The 20,795-nt window shown below is 44.3% G+C and overlaps 1 protein-coding gene across 2 annotated transcripts in view; it reads left to right on the top strand.

The window, feature by feature from the left end:
- The first annotated feature begins 2,234 nt into the window (after positions 1-2,234).
- Positions 2,235-20,795, top strand: part of MMP24 (matrix metallopeptidase 24) — a 51,302-nt gene continuing 32,741 nt past the window's right edge. The window contains exons 1-4 of one of the 2 annotated variants that reach the window (XM_080558813.1): positions 2,235-2,406; positions 4,599-4,747; positions 10,236-10,352; positions 12,391-12,695. In XM_080558813.1, coding sequence (XP_080414939.1) covers positions 2,308-2,406; positions 4,599-4,747; positions 10,236-10,352; positions 12,391-12,695 — 670 coding nt within the window. In that variant the 5' untranslated portion in view covers positions 2,235-2,307. Of the gene's footprint in view, positions 2,407-2,659; positions 3,912-4,598; positions 4,748-10,235; positions 10,353-12,390; positions 12,696-20,795 lie in introns of those variants that run through there. The other variant, XM_080558814.1, reaches the window with a different exon arrangement.

Consider the following 20,795-nt stretch of genomic DNA (forward strand, 5'->3'; position numbering starts at 1 on the left):
TCACAGGTCTCCAGCCGGACTCTGTGCCGCCGATCACCACCCTCTGAGCTCAGCCAGTCAGCCAGTTCTCAACCCACTCCTTACTGTCCACTCCTCTATCCCACACTTTCTCAGCTTTGCTATCAGGATGCCATGAGAGACAGTATTGAAAGCCTTGCTAAAGTCAAGGTAGATGACATCCACTGCTCTCCCCCCATCTACCAGCTGGTGATGCCATCATAGAAGGCAACGAGGTTGGTCGAGCATGACTTCCCCTTGGTGAATCCATGCTGACTACTCCTCATAACATTCTTCTCTTCCAATTGCTTGGAGATGGCATCCAGAACAAACTGTTCCAACACCTTTCCAGGGACAGAGGTGAGACTGACTGGCCTGTAGTTTCCCGGATCCTCCTTCTTGCCCTTCTTGAAGACTGGAGTGACAGTGGCTATCCTCCAGTCTTCAGGCACCTCTCCTGTTCTCCAGGACCTTTCAAAGATGATAGAGAGCAGTTCGGCAATCACCTCTGCCAACTCCCTTAGCACACGTGGATGCATCCCATCGGGACCCATGGATTTGTGTGCGTTGTGCCCACTCAGACGCTCCCGAAGCACTCTCTCGTCAACCAGGGGGGAGCCCTCCATTTCCCAGACCCTTTATCCTCCCGCCAGGGTCGAGGAGTCCTGGGGGGGAGTCCTTGAAGCAAAGACTGAAGCAAAGAAAGCATTCAGTATCTCCACCTTCTCGGCGTCTCCCGTTACCAGGACACCCACCTCGTTCAGCAAAGGACCCACATTATCCCTACTCTTCCTTTTACTGTTTACATACTTAAAAAAAACCTTCTTATTATCTTTTATCTCTTTTGCAAACCTCATCTCTAGGTGGGCTTTAGCCTTCCTTGTCGCGTCAAGTGTTGCAGCTGGGCTAAGGAAGGGGCCGGACCAGGTCTAGGAAGCCTGGTGTTTACCAGGTGTCGAGGACAATGTTGAGACCCTTCTTGCAGGGCTCCTTCTCCTTAGACCAAGCTCCCCCAGAAGGTCTGCCCGTGCCAGTGCTCACACAAAGGCAAGCGGTGGGAGCAGTCCCCCCCTCTCATGGGAATTCTCCACGCAGCCATGGCACGGGCTTGGCCTTTGACACTCTCCCATGGGGGGAGAGTGGGGAGGGACCTGGGAATGTTGATCGATGCTCGGCTGAACATGAGCCGGCAGTGTGCTCAGGTGGCCAAGAAGGCCAACAGCATCCTAGCCTGTAGTAGAAATAGCGTAGCCAGCAGGAGCAGGGAGGTGATCATCCCCCCATACTCAGCTTTGGTGAGGCCGCACCTCGAGTACTGTGTTCAGTTTTGGGCCCCTCAGTACAAGAAGGACATTGAGGCCCTGGATCATGTCCAGAGAAACGCAACAAAACTGGTGAGGTGTCTGTAGCACGAGTCTTATGCGGAGTGGCTGAGGAAGCTTGGATTGTTTGGTCTGGAGAAGAGGAGGCTCAGGGGAGACCTCATTGCACTCTACAACTTCCTGAATTGAGGTTGTGATGAGGAGGGGGTCAGCCTCTTCTTGCAGATGACTAGGGATAGGACTAGAGGGAATGGCCACAAGTTGTGCCTGGGGAGATTTAGTGTAGGTATCAGGAAAATCTTTTTCTCTCAAAGAACAGTCAGGCACTGGAACGGCCTGCCCAGGGAGATGGTTGAGTCACCATCCCATGTGGTGTTCAAGAAGCGCCTGGACAGTTGCTACGAGATACGATTTAGTAGCTTAGTGGGTAGTATTGGTGATAGGAGGACAGTTGCACTAGATGATCTTGTAGGTCCTTTCCAACATTGTGTTTCTATGATTCCTTAGCCTCAGGCTCGCTCTAACTGATGCATGCAGCTGGCCTCCTGCACCTGGGTCTTCTACACCCATCTGCTGAAGGTCTTCAGACTGTGGCCAAAGAAAGGACACAGCAGGCAGCCTTGCCTACCCCACATGTCCCTGGGGAGTCCACCCGCTAGTAGGATCTCTAACAACGGGAAACAAGCCCGTTCGGTGAGAAGTCGGCAGAGAAAGACCTGACTCCTCCTGCAGCAGCTTTGGTGCTGCAGAGGAACACACAGCGGCCCCCGGCTCCTCTGCACCCTCCCCTGTCTGCCGGCAGCGGGACGGGTGCCGAAACCAGGGCGATCGCAGTCGGCCGGTGGCCCAGCGGCAGCCCCGCCGCCTGCCCCGTCCCAGCGGAGGAAGAGGCGTAGCCCCGGCCGCCGCCTTTCAGTTCCGGCCTCCCCGCGCAGCCGCAGCCCGAGCCGCCGGGCCGGAGCGCTGGCCGGAGGCCCGCCGCGCTGCCATGGCGCCGAGGCGGTGCCGGGGCCTGGCTGCGGCGGGCTCCCTGCTGCCGCTGCTCTGCGCCCTGCTCCGCGCCGCCGCCGACACCAGCACGGGCCGAGTGGGTGTCGGGGCGCGGGGGCCGGGGCCGGGCCGGGCCGGGCCGGGCCGGGGTGGGGTGCTGAGGGGAGCGGGGCGGGGCGGAGCGGAACGGGGCGAGGCGGCTCTGGGGCCGGTCGTGCCGCGGCTGGGAGCGGAGCGGCCGGGGGGCGGGCTGGGGAGCGGGGCGGCGGCTGCCCGGCCCCGCTGCGCCCGGCTTCAGCCACGTCGCTGCGCCTGGGCGCTGCTGGCCCGCCCGGAGCATCCCGGTATCTTTTCTAGGCCCTTGTCCGGCTGCTCTCCCAAGTAGCCGCTTTCGGTTGCTGCTGCCGAACCGCACTGAGGCGCGCAGCGTCGGTCCCTGGCAGCTTCTCTGCCTGCGCCCGAGCTCTTCTGCGCGCATTCGGTTCTTTGGGGAGAGCCGGCCCGCGAAGATAGCTGTGCCTCTTTTTCGTGCTCTCGAGCATCGGTCTCCCGGGAGGACCTTCCTGGTGTCCGCGCAGGGGTCGTGTTGTGGCCCTTTCCCTCACCGCCCGCCGTGTTGGAGCCTGGCTGGGAAGGAGAGGGGTCCGCGGGGGTAGCACTGCTCGGGGCTGCTTTGGTTAGCATGGTCCACCCGTGCTGCTCAAGGACAGCTTGCTTTGGTCAGGCTGATGGTCTGTGTGTGCCAGTATGCTGTGTTGGTTAGAGGCCGGCTTTAGAGCTTTAGTTGCCAAGACAGACGTAGTCTGTGCTCCCAGCCGTTTTGCAACTTGGGCTGTTGGTGATGCCTCTGTTGGCTAGTGCTGCCTGTCCGTTTACTTTGCGAGATTTGGCATGGCTAGCCCTGTGCCGTTACTCTTCTTTTCAAGCTTTGGAAGCAAAGCCTTTCTCTCTCCCATGTGGAGTTTGATATCTTCATGCTGCTTCAAAGAAATAGGAATTGTCCTCTCTCTTGTGCTCCTCCTTGCTTTAGCCCCTTTTTCCCACTGCTGCGTTAGGCTAAGGGACAGTGTGCAAGCCTGGTCTGAGCGAGCAGGGTTTTTAGCACTTGCGTGTTGATGGCAGCATCCTGTGGGTGGGATGGATTGTTCTGGTGGCTGGTAAAAGCTTATGGATTATCTGTAGATCTTGTAGTAATCATGGTCTAAGTAGTAAGCATTGAATTGGACAAATGGGTTTTTATAAAGATTTTATAAATTTGTCTTTGGAATATGGAGCACATTGTGCCTGTAGTAGAACACCAAAGCAGTTGGATGTTTTTCTGTTTGATGATAAGTACCCCAGGTTTCTTTACAGTGCTTGGGGAGCTTGTCAGCCGTATTATGTTAATTCCTGTTGGGTACTGGCCAGGAAAAAAAAAAAAAAAAGGCTCAGGGGTAGGTGAATTAAAAGTTACCATGAAAGCAAGTCTACATTCAGGGGTTGGTATTTTTTGGTCTTTGCGCTTAACAGTGAATTAATGTTCCTTTTTTCTCATGGTATTAAAATGACTCAAAAGAGAGTCTTGAATTACTTGGCTGTTTTTGAAAATGCAGTCCTTGGCCTGTAAGTTTGATGGTTTTATCTAAAGCTGTGTTTTGGGGAGGGTGTGGGGAAACAAAGCTCTTTGAGGAGAGCTAGCTGCTTTTCTCATCTGAAAACTTGCTAGATATCTGGTATTAAAGGAAAAGTCCACCTAGCAAGGTTCTATGTAAACTTTGAGTTTGTTTTTGAAAGAAATATTTCTGTGTCTAGTGCAAACGTAAACCTGAACTTTTGTTTCTGGGGAATTACCCAGGCCTGTTAAGCTGTCTGCTTGGAGCGATGGTCCAGAAGCAGCAGTAGGTGGGCAGTGGGTTATTTGGAGTGTATTGCTGTGGGGGCTGAGAAACCTTGTGATGGCCTGGGGATAGGGTGCACAGGAGGAACAAGAGAGGAGCTCAGCCTGCGCAAAGAATGGAGGTTCTTTGGCATTTCTGTTGTACCAAAGACCTATGTCTGCCCCAGTTATATTCAGTGGGGATGCTGGCCATTTTTGATCAGCAGGCCTGTATCATCCAGTTAGGACAGTGGATATTACGCTGGGTCTTCCTGGAGTTCAGCCAGTGTTACCAAACCTAACTGATAAAGAGGTTAATAGGTGGTTAAATTTCATGGGCTAGTTTGTCACCTTTCTTTTGAAGAAATGTTGTGATCTGTGAAGTTGAAAGCTTAATATGGCAGAAACTTACGATCTGTTTCTTTCTTTTTCAGGGTTGGTTAAAAACTTATGGCTACTTGCTTCCATCTGACAGCCAAATGTCCGCCTTGCAGGCGGGAAAAGCTGTGCAGTCTGCAGTGGCCACTATGCAACAATTCTATGGGATCCCAGTAACAGGAGTTTTGGACCAGACAACTCTTGAGTAAGATTATCCTAGACTAATTTTGTCTTTCCATTCTCAAAGCCTTGTCTATTACCTGGGTAGTTATTCTAGGAGCCAGAAGTCCTCAAAAGGGATAGATTTCACTGTCTCAGCCCAGTCAGAGAAGTCTTGATGTTTGTGAAAAGGCATCCCTAATGAACACGTGGACAACTCCATCTCGATCTTATTGTCGACAGTACACTGTTTGCAAGTGTGAGAAGCTCTTGTTAAATGTCATTCCTGTTGCTAGTGCAAAGGTGAAACACGAATACTATGAGTTTCTGAAGGCAGTGAACATCAAGGGTTTTATTTATTGCTGTCTCTGTCTGGACTTAGGTAAAAATCTGACTCCAGAAATGATTTCTGATGTAGTATTTCTTAATTGGAGTTGTGGATCTGCATAGATGCTGCCTGTGGAGAGCTGCAGTTCTGAGTTGAAGGGAGTTGCAGCAGTCTAATGAGGACAGTCAAGACTACTCAGCTGTTGAATAGTTGATATTTGCTGGACATCAGATGTTATCTGCTGTATGTTATTTGTTGCTCATGATCAGTTTCTTAATAGCACAGAAGCATAGGCCTAAAGTGCCTAAGCTGGAGGGAGTCAGTTCCTTGAAGGCTGTTGCCTTTAGCCTGCTGTTCAGTGCACACTGCTAGATGTAGTGCAGAAGTGGTGTTTGTTGCTGTTACCTGAATATCCTGTATTGGCTGAATGTCTGCTGTTAGTCTAGACTAGAAGAGCATCTGTTGACTGTAGCAGACTGCAGATAAGGTCTTAGTAATGTTTTCTGGGGAGGAGAGGCATCTCATGGTGAGCAAAAAAGAATAGAACTTAGGCTCTGTTGGGGGCTTTAGTAAGTAAGAGTATTTTTCTGGTGGGAAAAAAAGGTGGTGCCTCTGTTTTACCATGTGTATGTCCAGGCAGGTTTTGCTCAGTGGATGGAAATCTGATGGTGAAAACGCTAAATGTTCCACCTTCTGAAGCTGAGGTCTACAAATGCTTGAAACCAAATGTGTGTGTGCTTTGCAGGATTTTGCTGTTACTGTACCTCCACCTGTCCTGAATCAATAAGTCCATATGTTGTATGGCCAGGATGAGCAGGAGTACCTGCTTAGGAGTCAGATTAAAAGAAAACAAAGTTGTAATTGCTGCTAGCATTGAGCCTGTATTTTGGGTGGAGGGGAGCATCTACATGGGCCTTGTTGGGCTCTGTCACTTTCTCAGATACTGTGGTGAAAACTCTCCCTCTGTCCTGGAAGCTGAGGAAAGGGAGAAGAAATGGCAAGGCAGACTGGCTCTAAGAGCTCCAAGTTACTCAGGCATTTGCTAAGTTGTTATTTCAGTTCATGTTATGGGTTTGGAGATTCCAACTATGAATTTTCTTGTCACTTCTGTCAGTGTCGTGAACTCCCTGCCTTTAAAGCTTCAATGTGCAATCGGTCTGTGCAAAGTTATTAGTTTCTGTGGCTTCCTTATTAGGCAACAAATTCTACATCTCCTGTTTACACTTAATATAGAAGCTTAGTTTTCTTTATCTCCTTCCCCACACATACCCAAACCATGAGCTCGGGCTTTCCTACAAGTGGTATCCAAGTGTGTGGAAGCTACCATGCAAGCACTGACAGTGGGAGTGTGAAATGGGAAGGAACACCACCATTGCTGTTGTTGCTTACTGGTACCTGTAGGGAAGGTTGGGGTCAGCAGAGGGACAAAGGGGTCTGTCTTGAGAAAACAGGTTGAGGATATGTGATTTCCTGTAAAGAGTAGTAGAGAATACTTAGAACAGCCTCCTCCTACTCCACATTCAACATCACCTCAGCAAACTTTGTGTCTGCCTGCAGTTAGTGGGTTGAATAGTAATTTGACTTAACAGCTAAGCAAAAATATAATCCTGGGAGTGTGAAGGGAGAGAAGGCATGCTAGTGCCTAACAGAAGTGCTCACCGTTATGTTTGTCATAATCGCATAGACCTGAGGAGAACCAGGAAGTAGTCTTGTGTTGGAGGTGTGTGGAGTGATTGCCTAAAGTAACTAGGAAAATTAAACTACTATTCACATTTTAAAGAAAGGTACAGCATTGAAGAGGTTTTCAGGGCAGGGTGCAGCTGCATGCCCTGAGTGTTCCCTAGGCTTTTAACCTTAGATGTTACCACACCAGGGCAACGTGGTGTGCTAACTCTAACAAACAATACGGAGTGTAGAGTGGAGCGGAGACACTGTGGCTAGGCTCTGTGAGAAGAGGGGGACTCAATTGTTCTTGTGCACACCGAAACTGATAAACTGCACGTTTGCCTCTCTTAGCCAACAGCCCGTCATGTTTTTGACAAAATGCTGTACTCTAGTGCACTTTTGCTCATTATAATATCATTATAATACCAAAACACACCTCCATCCCAAAAGCTACCCGCCTCCAAGGTGCGACCACCCCTCACTGAGCATGCGCTCTGAATTTCTCGTAGCCTATACCTTTAAACAAAGGCAAGAAAACTTTTCACCAATCACAATAAAGGTATGCTTGACTACAGTCACTCAAGCTCCACCTTAAGGATAGAAAATAATATAAATTGGCTTAAGAGAGAGGGGACGTTAGGGAAGATACCATCACGAAGGAAGATACCGTCCTGACTTCTGGAGCAGTTGATGGGCTGAGCCTCTCTCCCCCTCCCCCCATTGGGATGCCTTTGGGTGAGACTCGGACACTTGAATAATCTGTAGAGTCTTTGTGCCTTTTAATGCCTTCATAGCCAGGCTGTGTACCTGTGTATTTCATGCATGCTAGCTTGCTTTTGCAGACAATAAATTATCACCAGCAATCCAAAGAACCTGTGTACCTGTTGCTGTAATAAATTGCACTTAATTACATTATTCCTAGCCGTAATAGTTCTCATTGAATGCAACTAGCGTAAGGGCGTGTTAAGTTGTTGGAGAATCCATGACCGTGATAGTTCAGTACCCTGAATCCGACCAGACCCATAACGGTTAATCGGCTACACCCCTTAACACGACAAGGCGCCTTGTGTGTCTTTGCAAAGTCTTGAGCCTGTTGCCCACCTCAGGTTGCAAGACACAGTCTAATTTTGTTTCTTAACTTAGGGATTTTAAAGATACCACTCCTACCAGCTCAATGGTAGGCAACTGAGAGTGATAGCTTCCTCTGTTTAGCAGTCTTGTGGAGGACTTGGAGCCTGACTGGGGGAAGCAGCTGTGTCTGGTCAAGAACTGGATGTCACTGCTGTTGGAAATTACCTATTTTTCTGCGTGCCGAGTGGCTGGAGGAATGCAATAGTCTAATAGCACTAAACAATGCCACACAAACTTTTGAGGGTCCAATGCTATTGGCGCCCCTACTGAAAATAAAACTTTTTTCAGTGGTGATTTATTTATTTGAATCCTGCCTCAAGTAATTGCCTTTTGTTGTTATTTCTGATGTGTTTTTATAAATCCCCTGGAACAAAGAAGGAGCTATCCAAAGTGCTCAGTAGAGTGCAGCTGGCAAAAAGCTGCATGTAAGAAGATCAGTGGTTGCAAGTTACAGCTCTGTGATTATTTTGACATAAATCTGCCCTGCTGAGAAAAGGAGAAGAGATAGCTGGAATTGTACCATAGTTCTTGTGATTAGACTAGGGCCCATGTGTCTGGAAAGGAAGTTGAGCTAGGAAACCAGTCCAGATAAACCTTCTCAGCTTGACATTAGTACAGGCTATTGACGGCCTGGGTATTGCCTAGCTGTAAGCGGGTGTTGTGGTGTAACGTGGTAGGCAGGTAAGCACCACAGAGCCACTCGTATCCCCGTGGGATGGGGAAGAGAGTCAAAAGGGTGAACGTGTTAGACCTGGTGGGCTGAAATAAAGACAGTTTACTAGTTAAAGCAGAAGCTGCACACAAGGAAAGCAAAACAAGGAATTCAGCCACTGCTGGGAAAGCAGGGTTTCTTGGGAATATAAACACCACTCAGAATGTTCCCCTCTCTTCCCCCATTTTCTCCTTAGCTTTTCTTGCTGACTGTGACATTATATGGCACAGAATGTCCTTCGGCTAGTTTGGGTCAGCTGTCCTGGCTATGTCTCCCCCTGCTTCTTGTGCACCCCCAATGTCCTCGCTGGCAGGGCAGCACAAGAAGATGAACTAAAACATTGGTGTGTTATCACCACTATTTTCATTAAAAAAAATCAAAATAAAGCATTATACAGGCCTCTGCGAAGAAAATTAACTCTATCCCAGCCAAAACCAAGATACCAGGTAATCAGGCTTTTTGTACTAGACCTATTTCAGACATTCTGTAGTTGAGGTCTGGAACAAGTATAATGGGTTTGAAAGAGGAATTAGGCAGCTGTGCATATGGAAAGTAGGGACAGCTCAAAAAATGCTGATGCCATGGAAGCTTTGGCTCAAGAAGTCCTTAAAGCCCAGAGTACTGATATTGCAGCCTGTCTCTGTCTTCTAGGTGATACTCGTAAAGATAAAATGGAAGATAATTCATGAGTTCTCATGAAGCTCAGGAGACGCAAACTGCAGTGTGAATTAGGTTTTTCTAAGGTTATGCTAAAAACTCTGTACAATTATCGTATGACTGGAATTAAAAAAACTCAGAAGATACCTAGGAAACTGGAAATATCTAGGTAGAAACAACACAAAAGAGCACAAGTAAAGGATGTTTGGAAAAACAGTGTTTTGAGATTGAGTTAATATGGCTTTTGTAAATGCAAATCTCAAATGTACCACTCTTCTTTGAAGGTGGCAGCAGATGTGTGGGTATACTGTACCAATAAATGTAAGGTAAAGGAAGTGGGGAAGATGAGCGCTAGCTTCATAATACAAAGCTTGGGTTCTTGTCAAGTCCAGTACAATCTGTCCCTGCAGACCTGACTTCCCCAATAACACTGCATGGATCCCTCTGCAAGGGACAGCATCCTTTGCTCTCCCAGTTTACATGGCCATAGAAGCAAGAATGTCCTACATCATGAGTGAGATCAAAAGAGTCAAGGGGTATGGGGAGAATCTGACAGAATTTGGTGACTGTGACTCACAGATTGCAGTTACCTGTTCTGGTGGTTATAGGAAGTCATATCCATTTAGGTTGGAGGGTTGTGTTGCTTTCATTCAATCTTATCTAGTGAATTCTGGCTTGGAAGGTTTTGTTTTGTTTTATTTTGTTTTTACCAGCATAGGAACACTTCAACAAGAGAAAGTGATCAGAAGATTTGATCCCAGAGCATATGTATGTGCAGTTTGGGTCTGTGTCTCTTTTGGCATTATCATCATTAAGCTTTCGTCAAGAATAAGGGCTACCTGGCCCAGTATCTGTGTTTCCAAATGGAAAAAATGAAGCCTTTTTTGTGTGCAGAGGTGCATGGAATGTCAACAGAGGTGGAGCCCTTCTTGGTGTCTGTGTTGGTCATCTCTCATCCCTAGGAGGTCTTCTGATCACTGAGTTATTTTTAATTTCTTTTCTAAACTCATTAGCTTTCTTTTCCACTCTTTTCCTCCCTAGGTGGATGAAGAAGCCTCGATGTGGAGTTCCAGATCATCCGCACCTAGGCCATAGCCGGAGGAAAAAGCGTTATGCGCTAACTGGACAAAAATGGAGGCAGAAGCATATAACCTACAGGTATAGTATACTCCCTAACACTTTTAGTTTTGGGGGGGGGAAATGTTCTGTATTTGTTCAGTATGCAAATTTTTTAGTTAGCTTAAAAAAGTGGGTTTTCCTTATGAAGCCCAGTTAAGGCTTTCAGACTTTAGGATATGGTGGAGCGGTATATTTTCAGTTCCCTGGAGTAACTGAAGAGTATTCATTGGGAAATAACTGGTCAATAAAGAGACCTAAATCCCAACCATCAGTTGTGTAACTTTGGCAGGAAAATCCTACTAAGCCCCTTTCTGTTCCCTGGGAAATCTAAATGCTAATCAAATCTAACCCTTGCAACTAGAACTACAGATGGAGACAGCAGGACTCTAACCCTTAAATCTTGTGTCCTCTTTAACAAATAGTACCCTTAAAGCAGAAGGGACATCATTGTCTAATGGAGTGTTGCTTTGTTCCTCCACTGATTTGCAACACTTTACTGTTTATTTTTGCACAGTTTTTCCTTATAGTGCTGTAGTAAGACACTTGCTTTTATCCTGGCTTAGACCTGCCAAGGCAATACGCTGAAGTGACCTACTAGTGTAAAATGAGTGTTGCATACTGACGATTGTTTTCCCAAGAGGCCTTTGTGTTAGAATCATTTAGGTCCTTAGGTTTTGAAAAGTAACGATGCCAATGAAAGTTTGACACTAAGGGTGTTAATTGAAAATAAATTTAAAAACCCCTCTTGGTGATAGTCTCTGAAGAATAGCCTTCTAAATTTTGGAGAGGAGAAGGGGGCATTGCAGAGGAGTGAAGCTTAGGAATGTAGACAGTAAGGAGAAGATACCGGTAAGTAAGGCTTAGATGGAAAGAAAGAAGTCTGTTATGAAGAGAGAGAAATCTGAGTGACCAACATGGGGAATATGCCCAAGTGTGTGGGGAGAGGTATGGCGTAAAGGGAAGGAGAATTAGGGTGTGGGACACTCCATTACTTCTGCTGAGAGCTCTGAGGGAGCAGTAAGGTAGTACTGAGACTGGTAGGAGGGACTCGTTCTGGGGACTAGTTCAAAGCTTCCACCAATTTACTCCTTTAACTGAGATTACAAAGGCTTACCCTCCATATGTGAAAATGTAAGAGTCAGATCTTGCTTCTGACCTTTTCTGGACCTTAGGGAAAGCTAGTGTATAATCATATGTGTAAAACATAACTTAACGTGTGTACAAAACCACAGCTTATTGGCTTCACTCTTGCCATTGTCAAGCTGTTAGCTGTTTAACTTTCCAATTTCAATATTTGTAGAGTGACTTTCCAGTGATGGATATATCATTTTACCACTAAATATAATACAGGATATTTCATCTCTCATCATTTTATTACATTGAGCTAAGTTTCATTAAAGGCTGAAAGCTGTTTCTATAACATAGATGTTTCATATTCCTCGAGCTAAGTTTAGTAGGTCTTGAGTCTATTATATATCCACCAAAAAAAAAAATCAGTATTCTTTTAACCTAAAGTTTACCATTATGGGAAATTTATGTGTAGTTAAGCTATTTCTCAAAATCCGTCATGGACTGACATGCACGATATTGGCCTATCAATCTGATGAGCTCTTAAATATTCAAGGTCTTCTGAGAATGAAGCTGCTCACCTATGTAAAGTTGTATAATTCACTGAAAAGTTTATTTCTCAAAAATAATTTTAGTAGCCAGGTGTTTTCATACGCTGGATTCCATTTTAGTGTGATATTTTCACACAAAATCTGGAATAATTTACATTCTTTAAACTAACTCTATACATGAGGATTTGGAAGGTCACCAGGCTTTCAGAAAGCGATATGAGATGAACCAAAGTATTGGGATTATTTTACTAATAAATGTACTCTCTGGATCAAGGCTGTTGTTTGTTGGTAGCTTTATTTGTAACAGCAAAACTTTGCATGCACAAAGTAGAGTCTGCAAAAAATAAATACATTTCAGAAATGGAAACTTTGTAGAGGTGGCTATGTATTGGAGTTATAATAAGAAGTCTTGAATGGAATCTGCACCTTTAAACAACCCTTCTCTCTCATTCACACAGTGTACACAACTATACCCCCAAGGTCGGAGAGCTTGATACAAGGAGAGCCATTCGTCAGGCATTTGATGTTTGGCAGAGAGTGACACCGCTTACCTTTGAAGAGGTCCCTTACCATGAAATTAAAAATGACAGGAAGGAGGCAGATATTATGATATTTTTTGCTTCTGGTTTCCATGGAGACAGTTCTCCATTTGATGGAGAAGGTGGATTCCTAGCTCATGCATACTTTCCTGGACCAGGAATAGGAGGAGATACTCACTTCGATTCAGATGAGCCATGGACCCTGGGAAATTCTAATCACGATGGTAAGGGTGCGAATCATTTTTTTAGAATAAGAGTAAGTTGAGTGTAGACACGTTGACAGGCTGTTAACTGGAAAGTGGTTAACAGAGCCTTCCCCTCCCATACAATGGTTCAAATGCTTTCTAAAACATGTATTTTATCTTAAATGGATAAAACATTTCGTTACTAGGTTTGTGACTCTGCATGCCTCTGTGCACATGTGTGAATGCTGGGGAATAAACAGAAGTGTGTATCTAGTGGCCTTATACATATTTTGAGATTTGGACCACTGTTGCTGCAGAAAGCAATGTCTCTAGAGGGTCAAGATGAACAAGAGGGTGTTGAAGCTTAAACTCTGTCTTGTGGAATTATTAGCATGAGTAAATAGAGCCATTTGTAGTGGTGAATAGAAAATTGAACGAGTGAAGGCATTTGTATTTCAAATAGTTTAAATCTGTATTTATTTCCCCGTGAACTGAGTGTGGTCATAATTCTTCCCATCAGAGGATGGGGCTGGCTGATTTCTGAAGGAGGACTGATGATTAGGAGAACTGCTTTTGTGATACTAAGCAATGTAGAGCTTCTATGTCTTTCTGGCTTTGTCTTACTCTCAAATGACAATGAGCACTTTCAGATTTATTTTAAAATCTTTGAGGATAGTGGTGACTTGTAAAAGTTTTAAACTGGAATTCCAAATGTTGGAAAACCAAATTGAATTCCAAATATTGGAAAACCAAATTGAATATTTGGCTGATGAGAGCTCTTATTTAGTCCATATAATTTTGTTAAAAACCAGTATGACTTGAAGGTTTGCTTTTGTTGGTCTACATCTGTCTTTATGTGTTGTGGCATCTGAAGAGTTTCAGTAAATCCATAATTGGATGCAACTGTCTCCCCACAGAAGAACTATTTTGGAGTCTTTGCTAGCAGTGCCAATTGTGTGGATAAAAGTGAAATATTTCATGTGAAGTCTCATCCAGTCAGAAAAAAATGAAGAATGGTTTGAACAGATCCTTTTGGGAAAACAGCCCTCTCTGATTTGTACATGGAGAATGCGATCTATCCTATGGAAGTTTCTGGTTTTGTAAAAACACCCTGTTGGTTGTGACTGTGGTAATAGGGGCACATGCACCAGCACATCTTTTATCTTCTACTGTGAAGAATGATCCTGTATAGGTTTTAAAAGTGAATGCAAAGTTTCCTTTTTAATGAACTTTAATTATAGTTCCACTCATGCATACCGTTCTATTAGCCAGTACTTAGCTTAGTACTTTCAATTAATGATTGCTGGTTTATCTTGTTAATACTACTATGTTCTCTGACAATCCCATAGGCAAGCTATGGAAGTTAATTGTTTAATATCATGATGAGAATTTGTAAAACTAGGTAGGAAATTGAACTCATGGAGCAGTCCTTATTATCTTGGATCAAGGGGTGCAGAATTCGTTTGTTATGTTTTCAGATGAGAGTGTCAATGGGAGCAGCTACAAGCATGAGGGAGAATATTGGAATTCAGAAGGACCAAGGCAAACCAGGGAGGTGATGGGCAGGTGTCCCTCTCCGTGGCAGGGGCGTTGGAACTAGGTGATCTTCAAGGTCCCTTCCAATTCAAACCATTCTGGTGATTCTGCGTTATAGCAAACAGGATGCAACTGAGAGAGAAGGTGTGGTTTTACGTTTGGAGATAAATCAGCTACACAACAACATGATGAGGAGCAATTGGTGTGGTCAAAGTAGGAGGCAATATCTCAGTTTTTTTCCCAGAAAGTGCTTCTGAATAGAAATGAAAGCAGCACTCAGCCCTTAGTCTGTCCCAGACTTGTAGCAGCAAGGGCTGCAGTTTATTAGACTTCAGTCTATGGGCACTTGGAGGCAGTTGAAGCCTTTTGGGATTCACTGTCGTTTAACAGTACATTGTGTATGTTGCTCATGGGCCAGGTGACCCCTGGTGGCTGCTTAGAGCATTTGGTCACTGAGTTACCTGTTCATGAAGGCAGCCTTGGAGTCCCAGTTGCTTGTATTTCCAGAAGGCACATAAAAGGTGACTTTGCTATGCTTCCTGCAAGTCCTGGACCATTTTTTACTTGTAATAAGCTGTAGAAACAGATGAGTATACTTCAAACTACCTGTCTCAAGACTCACAGCTGCTGCCATATGTTGTCCACTGTAGGCAGCAAAGCCTGTGCCCAAAAGAGGGTAAGCAGATTTGGCTATGCTGTCATCTCTCCCTTGGCTGTCTCAGTATCTTACCTAACTTGGATCAAGCGTGCATGGTCCATTAACTGGACTAAATCAAGTATTTCCTAGCCTTTATATTAAACTATTAATAATATGTATGTATGTATATATTTCCAAGAATAGCTTGAAAATATATCCTATCAAGTGTCTGAAAGTAAGTTCTGTCAGTTTAAATATCCACACTAACCATGACTGCTCTTATATCTCTCTAAGAACTCAAACATTTGTTTAATCGAGGTTGATTACAGGAAGTCACTTTTAATCCCCAGATTAACATTATAAATAGCACCATAAATAATCCCTAGCAAATCTTCTTCATGGTCTTTTAAAAGATCATTGCTGTTTGTGCATGTGTCAACACCATACCGCTAAATGTGAGGCATCCGCCAACCTGTTGCAGCTGTTAGCTCTATAGCTATACAGATAAAGCTGTATAGCTGTATACAGCGATTAGATCCTCTGTTTGTAGTGACAAAACTTGCTTTTGTCACCATCACTGTAAATGGCAGTGCCTGTGTTTTGTCAGCTCTGCTAATGGCACCATCTCTGCTGTTGCCACCCGTGAGCAGAGTGAGCATTACTGGGGTCGTCCCATCTGCAGTGGTGATACCGCTGGCAGTTTTTCTGTGCAGTCTGGATTTCATTCCAAAGCTTATATGTACCAAGCACTGTCCTGGTCAGGAAATACTCCGAAGCAGTGGTTGAAGGCTTGAAGTGGAGCAGGGTTGATTTAGGCAAGAAGTTTAGAGAAGCTTTTTAATGCTTAAGCAAGGTAAGTACTGAGTTAATGATGCCCTGCCAGGGATCACCAGAAGTTTTTTCTTTCAGCAAGCCTGGAGTTGAATTATAAGATCCTTCCTATCATCTGCTTGTTGTGTGGCATGCAGGTGGGAATGTGCCCAAGTTCACTCACTTCGGCTTCCTCAGTAAACAACCCCAGCTGACAAGTTATTCCTGGAGCCACTGTGGTGTAACTCAACTTCACATCGCATTTGATCATTTTGCGGTTCACAGGATGCACTTTCAGCATCCTTTCTTCCAGGTATTCTCCCATGCTGTACAGCTTCGCATCTGAATCAAGTTCTCTTTGAAAGGGTAGGATGACCACTGTTTTATATTCAGCGAGACTGGATGTGACCGCTCTCTTAACTATTGGCAGGAAATGCTGGTCTTTGGTAACAGGAAGTAAACAGATTTTGTAATCATTACAATAAACGTGTTCCTATGGATCCCAGTGGGTTCCTCCAGAGGCTTCTTTGGAAAGCTTCCTGTTAAAGCCTTCTGAAGAAAAGCCAGACGAGTGTCAGCGTTTACAAGCCACTGCCAGCACTGATACAAGAGATGAGATTTCCTGGGTCTCATTTGGTGACAAATCAATGTAGGAGCTATTGCAAAAATTCTGGAGGAGAAGGACCTGATCCAGCTCCCAGAAAGGCTTCAGTTAGCAACAGAGGAGAAGTGGACAGACTTTTCCTTGTGTGATTCCACACAAGAACTAGCACTGTTTCAGTAAACAGCTCTTTGGACAGCAGAGCAAAGCACTCCTAAAGCCGCTATCTAGACATCACATTTGTTCAGCAGATTTTTCAGGGTAGCCAAAAGCCATCAAAGCTGGTGGATGTAAATGTTCAGCAAGGATCTCAAGGAACAAGTTCTGGTCAGAGTAGCTAATTTTGGAGGAGAATCTTGCTGATGGATAAGTGAGTATTACAACCTGTAAGGGAGAATTTTGCCTGTTGTTGGGGAGGGGCTGCATAGCTTTGAGTTGGCATTTAATCTGCAATGCCAGTGTGTTCAGAGTACGCTGGCACAGACTGGGAGGCGCATAGCAGGAGGGCAGCTCAGCAGGGGGAGCAGCACCTGGGGGTGCTGGTGACGGCAGCTCACCACGAGCCAGCAGTGAGCCCTGGCAGCCAAGGGGGCAAACTGTATTTTGGGATGCATTAAGCACACTGTAGCTAGCCAGCTGAAAGATGTGATTCTCCCTTTAGCATTGGTGCAGCCTCACCTGGAATATTGTGTGGAGCTCTCGACTCCACAGAATAAAAAGAACATTAAGGTCCTTGAAAGCATCCAGAGGAGGGCAACAAAGCTGGAAAAAGGGCTGGAAGGCCTGTCCTGTGAGGAGAGGCTGAGGGCACCTGGGTTGTCCAGACTGGAGGAAAGGAGGCCAAGAGGCGACCTCGCTGCTCTCTGCGGCTTCCCGAGGAGGTGCCGGTCTCTGCCCCCTGGGACCGATGGCAGGATGTGTGGGAAGGGCACAAAGCTGTGCCAGGGGAGGGTCAGACCGGGCATCGGGAAAATATTCTGGACTGTGTGAGTGGTCAAAGACTGGAAGAGGCTTCCTAGCAAAGTGGTTGAACCCCATGCCTGTCAGTGCTCAAGAGACATTTGGACAATGCCCTCATTACTATGCTTTAACTTCTGGTTAGCCGTGAAGAGGTCAGGCAGTTGAACTCTGATCTTTGCAGGTTCCTTCCAACTGAACTGTTCTTCTCTCCTCTTCTCAAGTGGTGTCTTCCACTGGAATTTTACAGTTTTCTATCTTGGCAATAGGAATATCCCAAACCTTCCAGATTTTTGTGACAATTGTATCCCCTTTCTTAAAGAAGGGATCCTGCCTCTTATCTCCACTTCTCCTGTGGAATTCAGTTGCTCAGAGAAAGACATACAGCCACTCTTTGAGAGACCCAGATTACTCATGGATTCTGTGCTTTGTTTCTTCGTCTTTCTCTGTTGTCACCATTTTCTTCTAGAAAGCTTTTCTTGTTCCTTAGCTAAATATTTTGCAAAGCCAGCTTCCCTTTTGTCAGTACTACATGGTTGAAACCAGTCAAATTTTGAGTTTAACAAAAATGAAGTATGATGTTTGGGGACCCCACTACAAGAAAAGCGTCAGCAAACTGGGAAGAGTCCGGTGCAGGAGCACTGAGGTGAAAAGGGGTTGGAGCACTTGGCACACAAGGAGAAACAAGGGAAACTGGGCTTGTTCAGCCTAGTGAGGAGGAGGACTGGGGAAGGGGGGGGTCTAATAGCAGCCTTCTGCCACCTGTGGAGAGATTATAGAGAAGAAGAACTGCACTTTTCTTGGAGGTGCACAGAAAAATGAACAAGAAGTGATGAGCACAACGTGCAACAAGGAAGATCTGACCTGGGCATAACGGGGACAACTCTTCACCAAGAGAGTGGTGCAACTTTGAGATAGTCCGGAGAGGTTGCGGACGCTCCATCCTGGGAGATTTTCAAAATTTGACTGCATGATACCTTGAGCAGCCTAATACAGTTTTGAGATTAGCCTTGCTTGAAACAGAAAGTTAGGCCTAATGACCTTCAGATGTGCCTTTCAATCTAATTTTTTCCATAATTCTCTATAATTGCTAAGAAGACAGCATTTCAGTACCTGGAAGTTCAGTAAATTGCAGTTACTTCTCACGTCAACTCTGAGCTTCTAACAAGATATTCAGCTCATAAAATTCTGTCAGCAAATCTCTTCTTAAAAACAGGTATTTTTTAATATCAAGATTATCCACAAAGGAGGATTGATGGATATAGGTGCATAAAGGTGGTTGGCAAGTTTTTTTTCCAGGTACTTTAAAAGTACCATGTCTTATTGTTACTTTTTTGAAATGCGAGAATGTAAAAGGTTGCTGTAAGCATTCACCGGATTAATGGTATAAATATATTGGATGTAAGTTAGGATATAAGTTTGCCTAGTATTAAGTGATATGTACAAATAGGTTTGGCTATTTTTTTTCCTAACCTGGTCAGGTAGTTCTTTATTATAAAAGGCATCACTTTGGAAACATCGCCTACTAAACAATCCTTATTGTATTTGATGTCTTCAGTTAAAATAGTAATGTTTTAGGTGGAGAAAGGGGACTAGGAGGAATGAAGAGTATCCAGTTCTTGGTTTTTGTTTTGATTTGCATTGTTATTCACTTTTCTAGGACGACTGTACTGTCTGCTTGCAGCCCAGTTACCTGAATTGTACAGGTACAGTGCATGCTTGCTGAAAAAGAAAATATAGCTTCTGTTAACCCCTGCCCCTTCACCCAGCATAATGCCACAACTTGGTACAATCATTTATCCTTAATTTATTCTGAAATTTAATCCTGTTTCCTCTATGTTTTGCCTTGCTTTCTGTCTATTTCTTTTTCATTTTACTACTATTTTAATATCTGTTTTCTGGGGCAATGCTGAGGACAGCAAAGAAAATCTACAGAGTATCAATGAGCTACGTGACAGCATATGTACTCACAATACAGTACACCCATAATGTTGCTTTTTGGCTGTTAAATACTTTTAAATTTTTCTTTCTCTGATTTCTCAGGTAAAGAACATCTCCACATCTAGAGAATTTTGTTCTAATAAATGGCATTTTGAATCCATCATTATTTTTAGGCTTCTGACGTTGTTGAAAGTAAGCATCAGAATTTTTCAGAGCAAAATTAAGAGCTTTGATACTACTCACCTATCCTCTGTTGCAGAAGACCTGTTATCTGAAAGACTTGAAAATAGATGTTGGAAATTTTGGGGTGTAAAATTGCATTAAAATTTAAACTTACTCTATCAGACTTTTCTGTAGTAGTTCACTGCACCAGATCATGCTGTTGGTCAGTACTTTTCTTCATTGAAGAAAATCAGTTCAGTATTTAGTCTCTAAAACATACCTACTTAATGTTGGTTTCATCCTGTAACTTCTCAGAGAGATCTGTTCCCGTAAGTCAGAGTTCTCTAAAATCATATTTTAATGTTGAACTGAATTTGAGCAAGCATGTAGATGCATGGTTTCAAAACAGCCATCCATGGTAAAAAGACATTAAATTGGCTTGCTTAAGTAAGCAAGAGTTTGAGATTACATCCCTGTCGTGTCAAACCACCAAAACATAGAAGGCCTTAAATAAAGGACCTGAAAAGTATATTTTTTTAAAGTTAATTCCACCAGAGAAGCTGGTCAGTCATCGCAGCCACTCATATGGAACAAATGTTCCATTTAGTGTGTGAATTACAAACGTAAAGTGAAGAGAGAAAGCCCACCAACACACATGGAAGACTTCTGTCTACAGATTCTTCTTCGTACTGGACAGCATCTCTGTAAGTAGTGCTTTCTTTTGTGTTATATGCTGTCATTTATACAAATATAGAAGTGGCGTTATGGTAGTGCTGTGCTAGTGCGGTCTGGATTTTGAAGCTTTGCTATGTTGACAGTGATAGTTGTTGATCACAGCTAAAATTCTTGAATACGGATCACCTGCAAATTCTACTTTCAAAGCAAAGTACTTTTAAATATACCTTATGTTCACAGTGTTCTGTGAAAAGAAAATTAGTATCCGTTGCTTTTGTCAATAGTTGTTGGATAATAGAGTATAAATATAGCTCTGTAGGTATTTGGAATCCTATTGATTTCTTTATAACAAAAGTAAAATATTTTACTTCATTCCACAGAGAATCAGATACTCTGAGATTTGTAGGAAGGAGCCAGTAGGGATCAGAATGATGTCATTCCCATAAAAAGAACAAAAAAAATAAAAGAGGCAGAACATGAGAATCAAGGTGAGATAAAATCTTTGTGTCTTCTGACCCAGTGAAAACAGATGATGTGAAGAAAGCCAAAACACAGCAGTATCTCTAATAAACTTCCTGCATTCCACTGAATGAGGAGATAAATAAAATAATATGCCAGATGTTAACTGGTAATATCAGACAGCTGACACAAGCAGGTCCAGGAGGTTCTTAAAGCACTTTGATGATAACTTCTTGGTGCAGGTTCTAAAGGAGACAACTAGGGAAGGTGCCCTCATAGATCTGTCTCTTGAGAACAGAGAGGGGGTTGTGGCAATTGGTGGCTGTCTTAGTCATTGTAACCATGAAGCGGATGAGTTTAA

This window comes from Anser brachyrhynchus (genome assembly GCF_964034855.1).
Source record: "Anser brachyrhynchus genome assembly, chromosome: 16".
Classification (NCBI taxonomy): Eukaryota; Metazoa; Chordata; class Aves; order Anseriformes; family Anatidae; genus Anser; species Anser brachyrhynchus.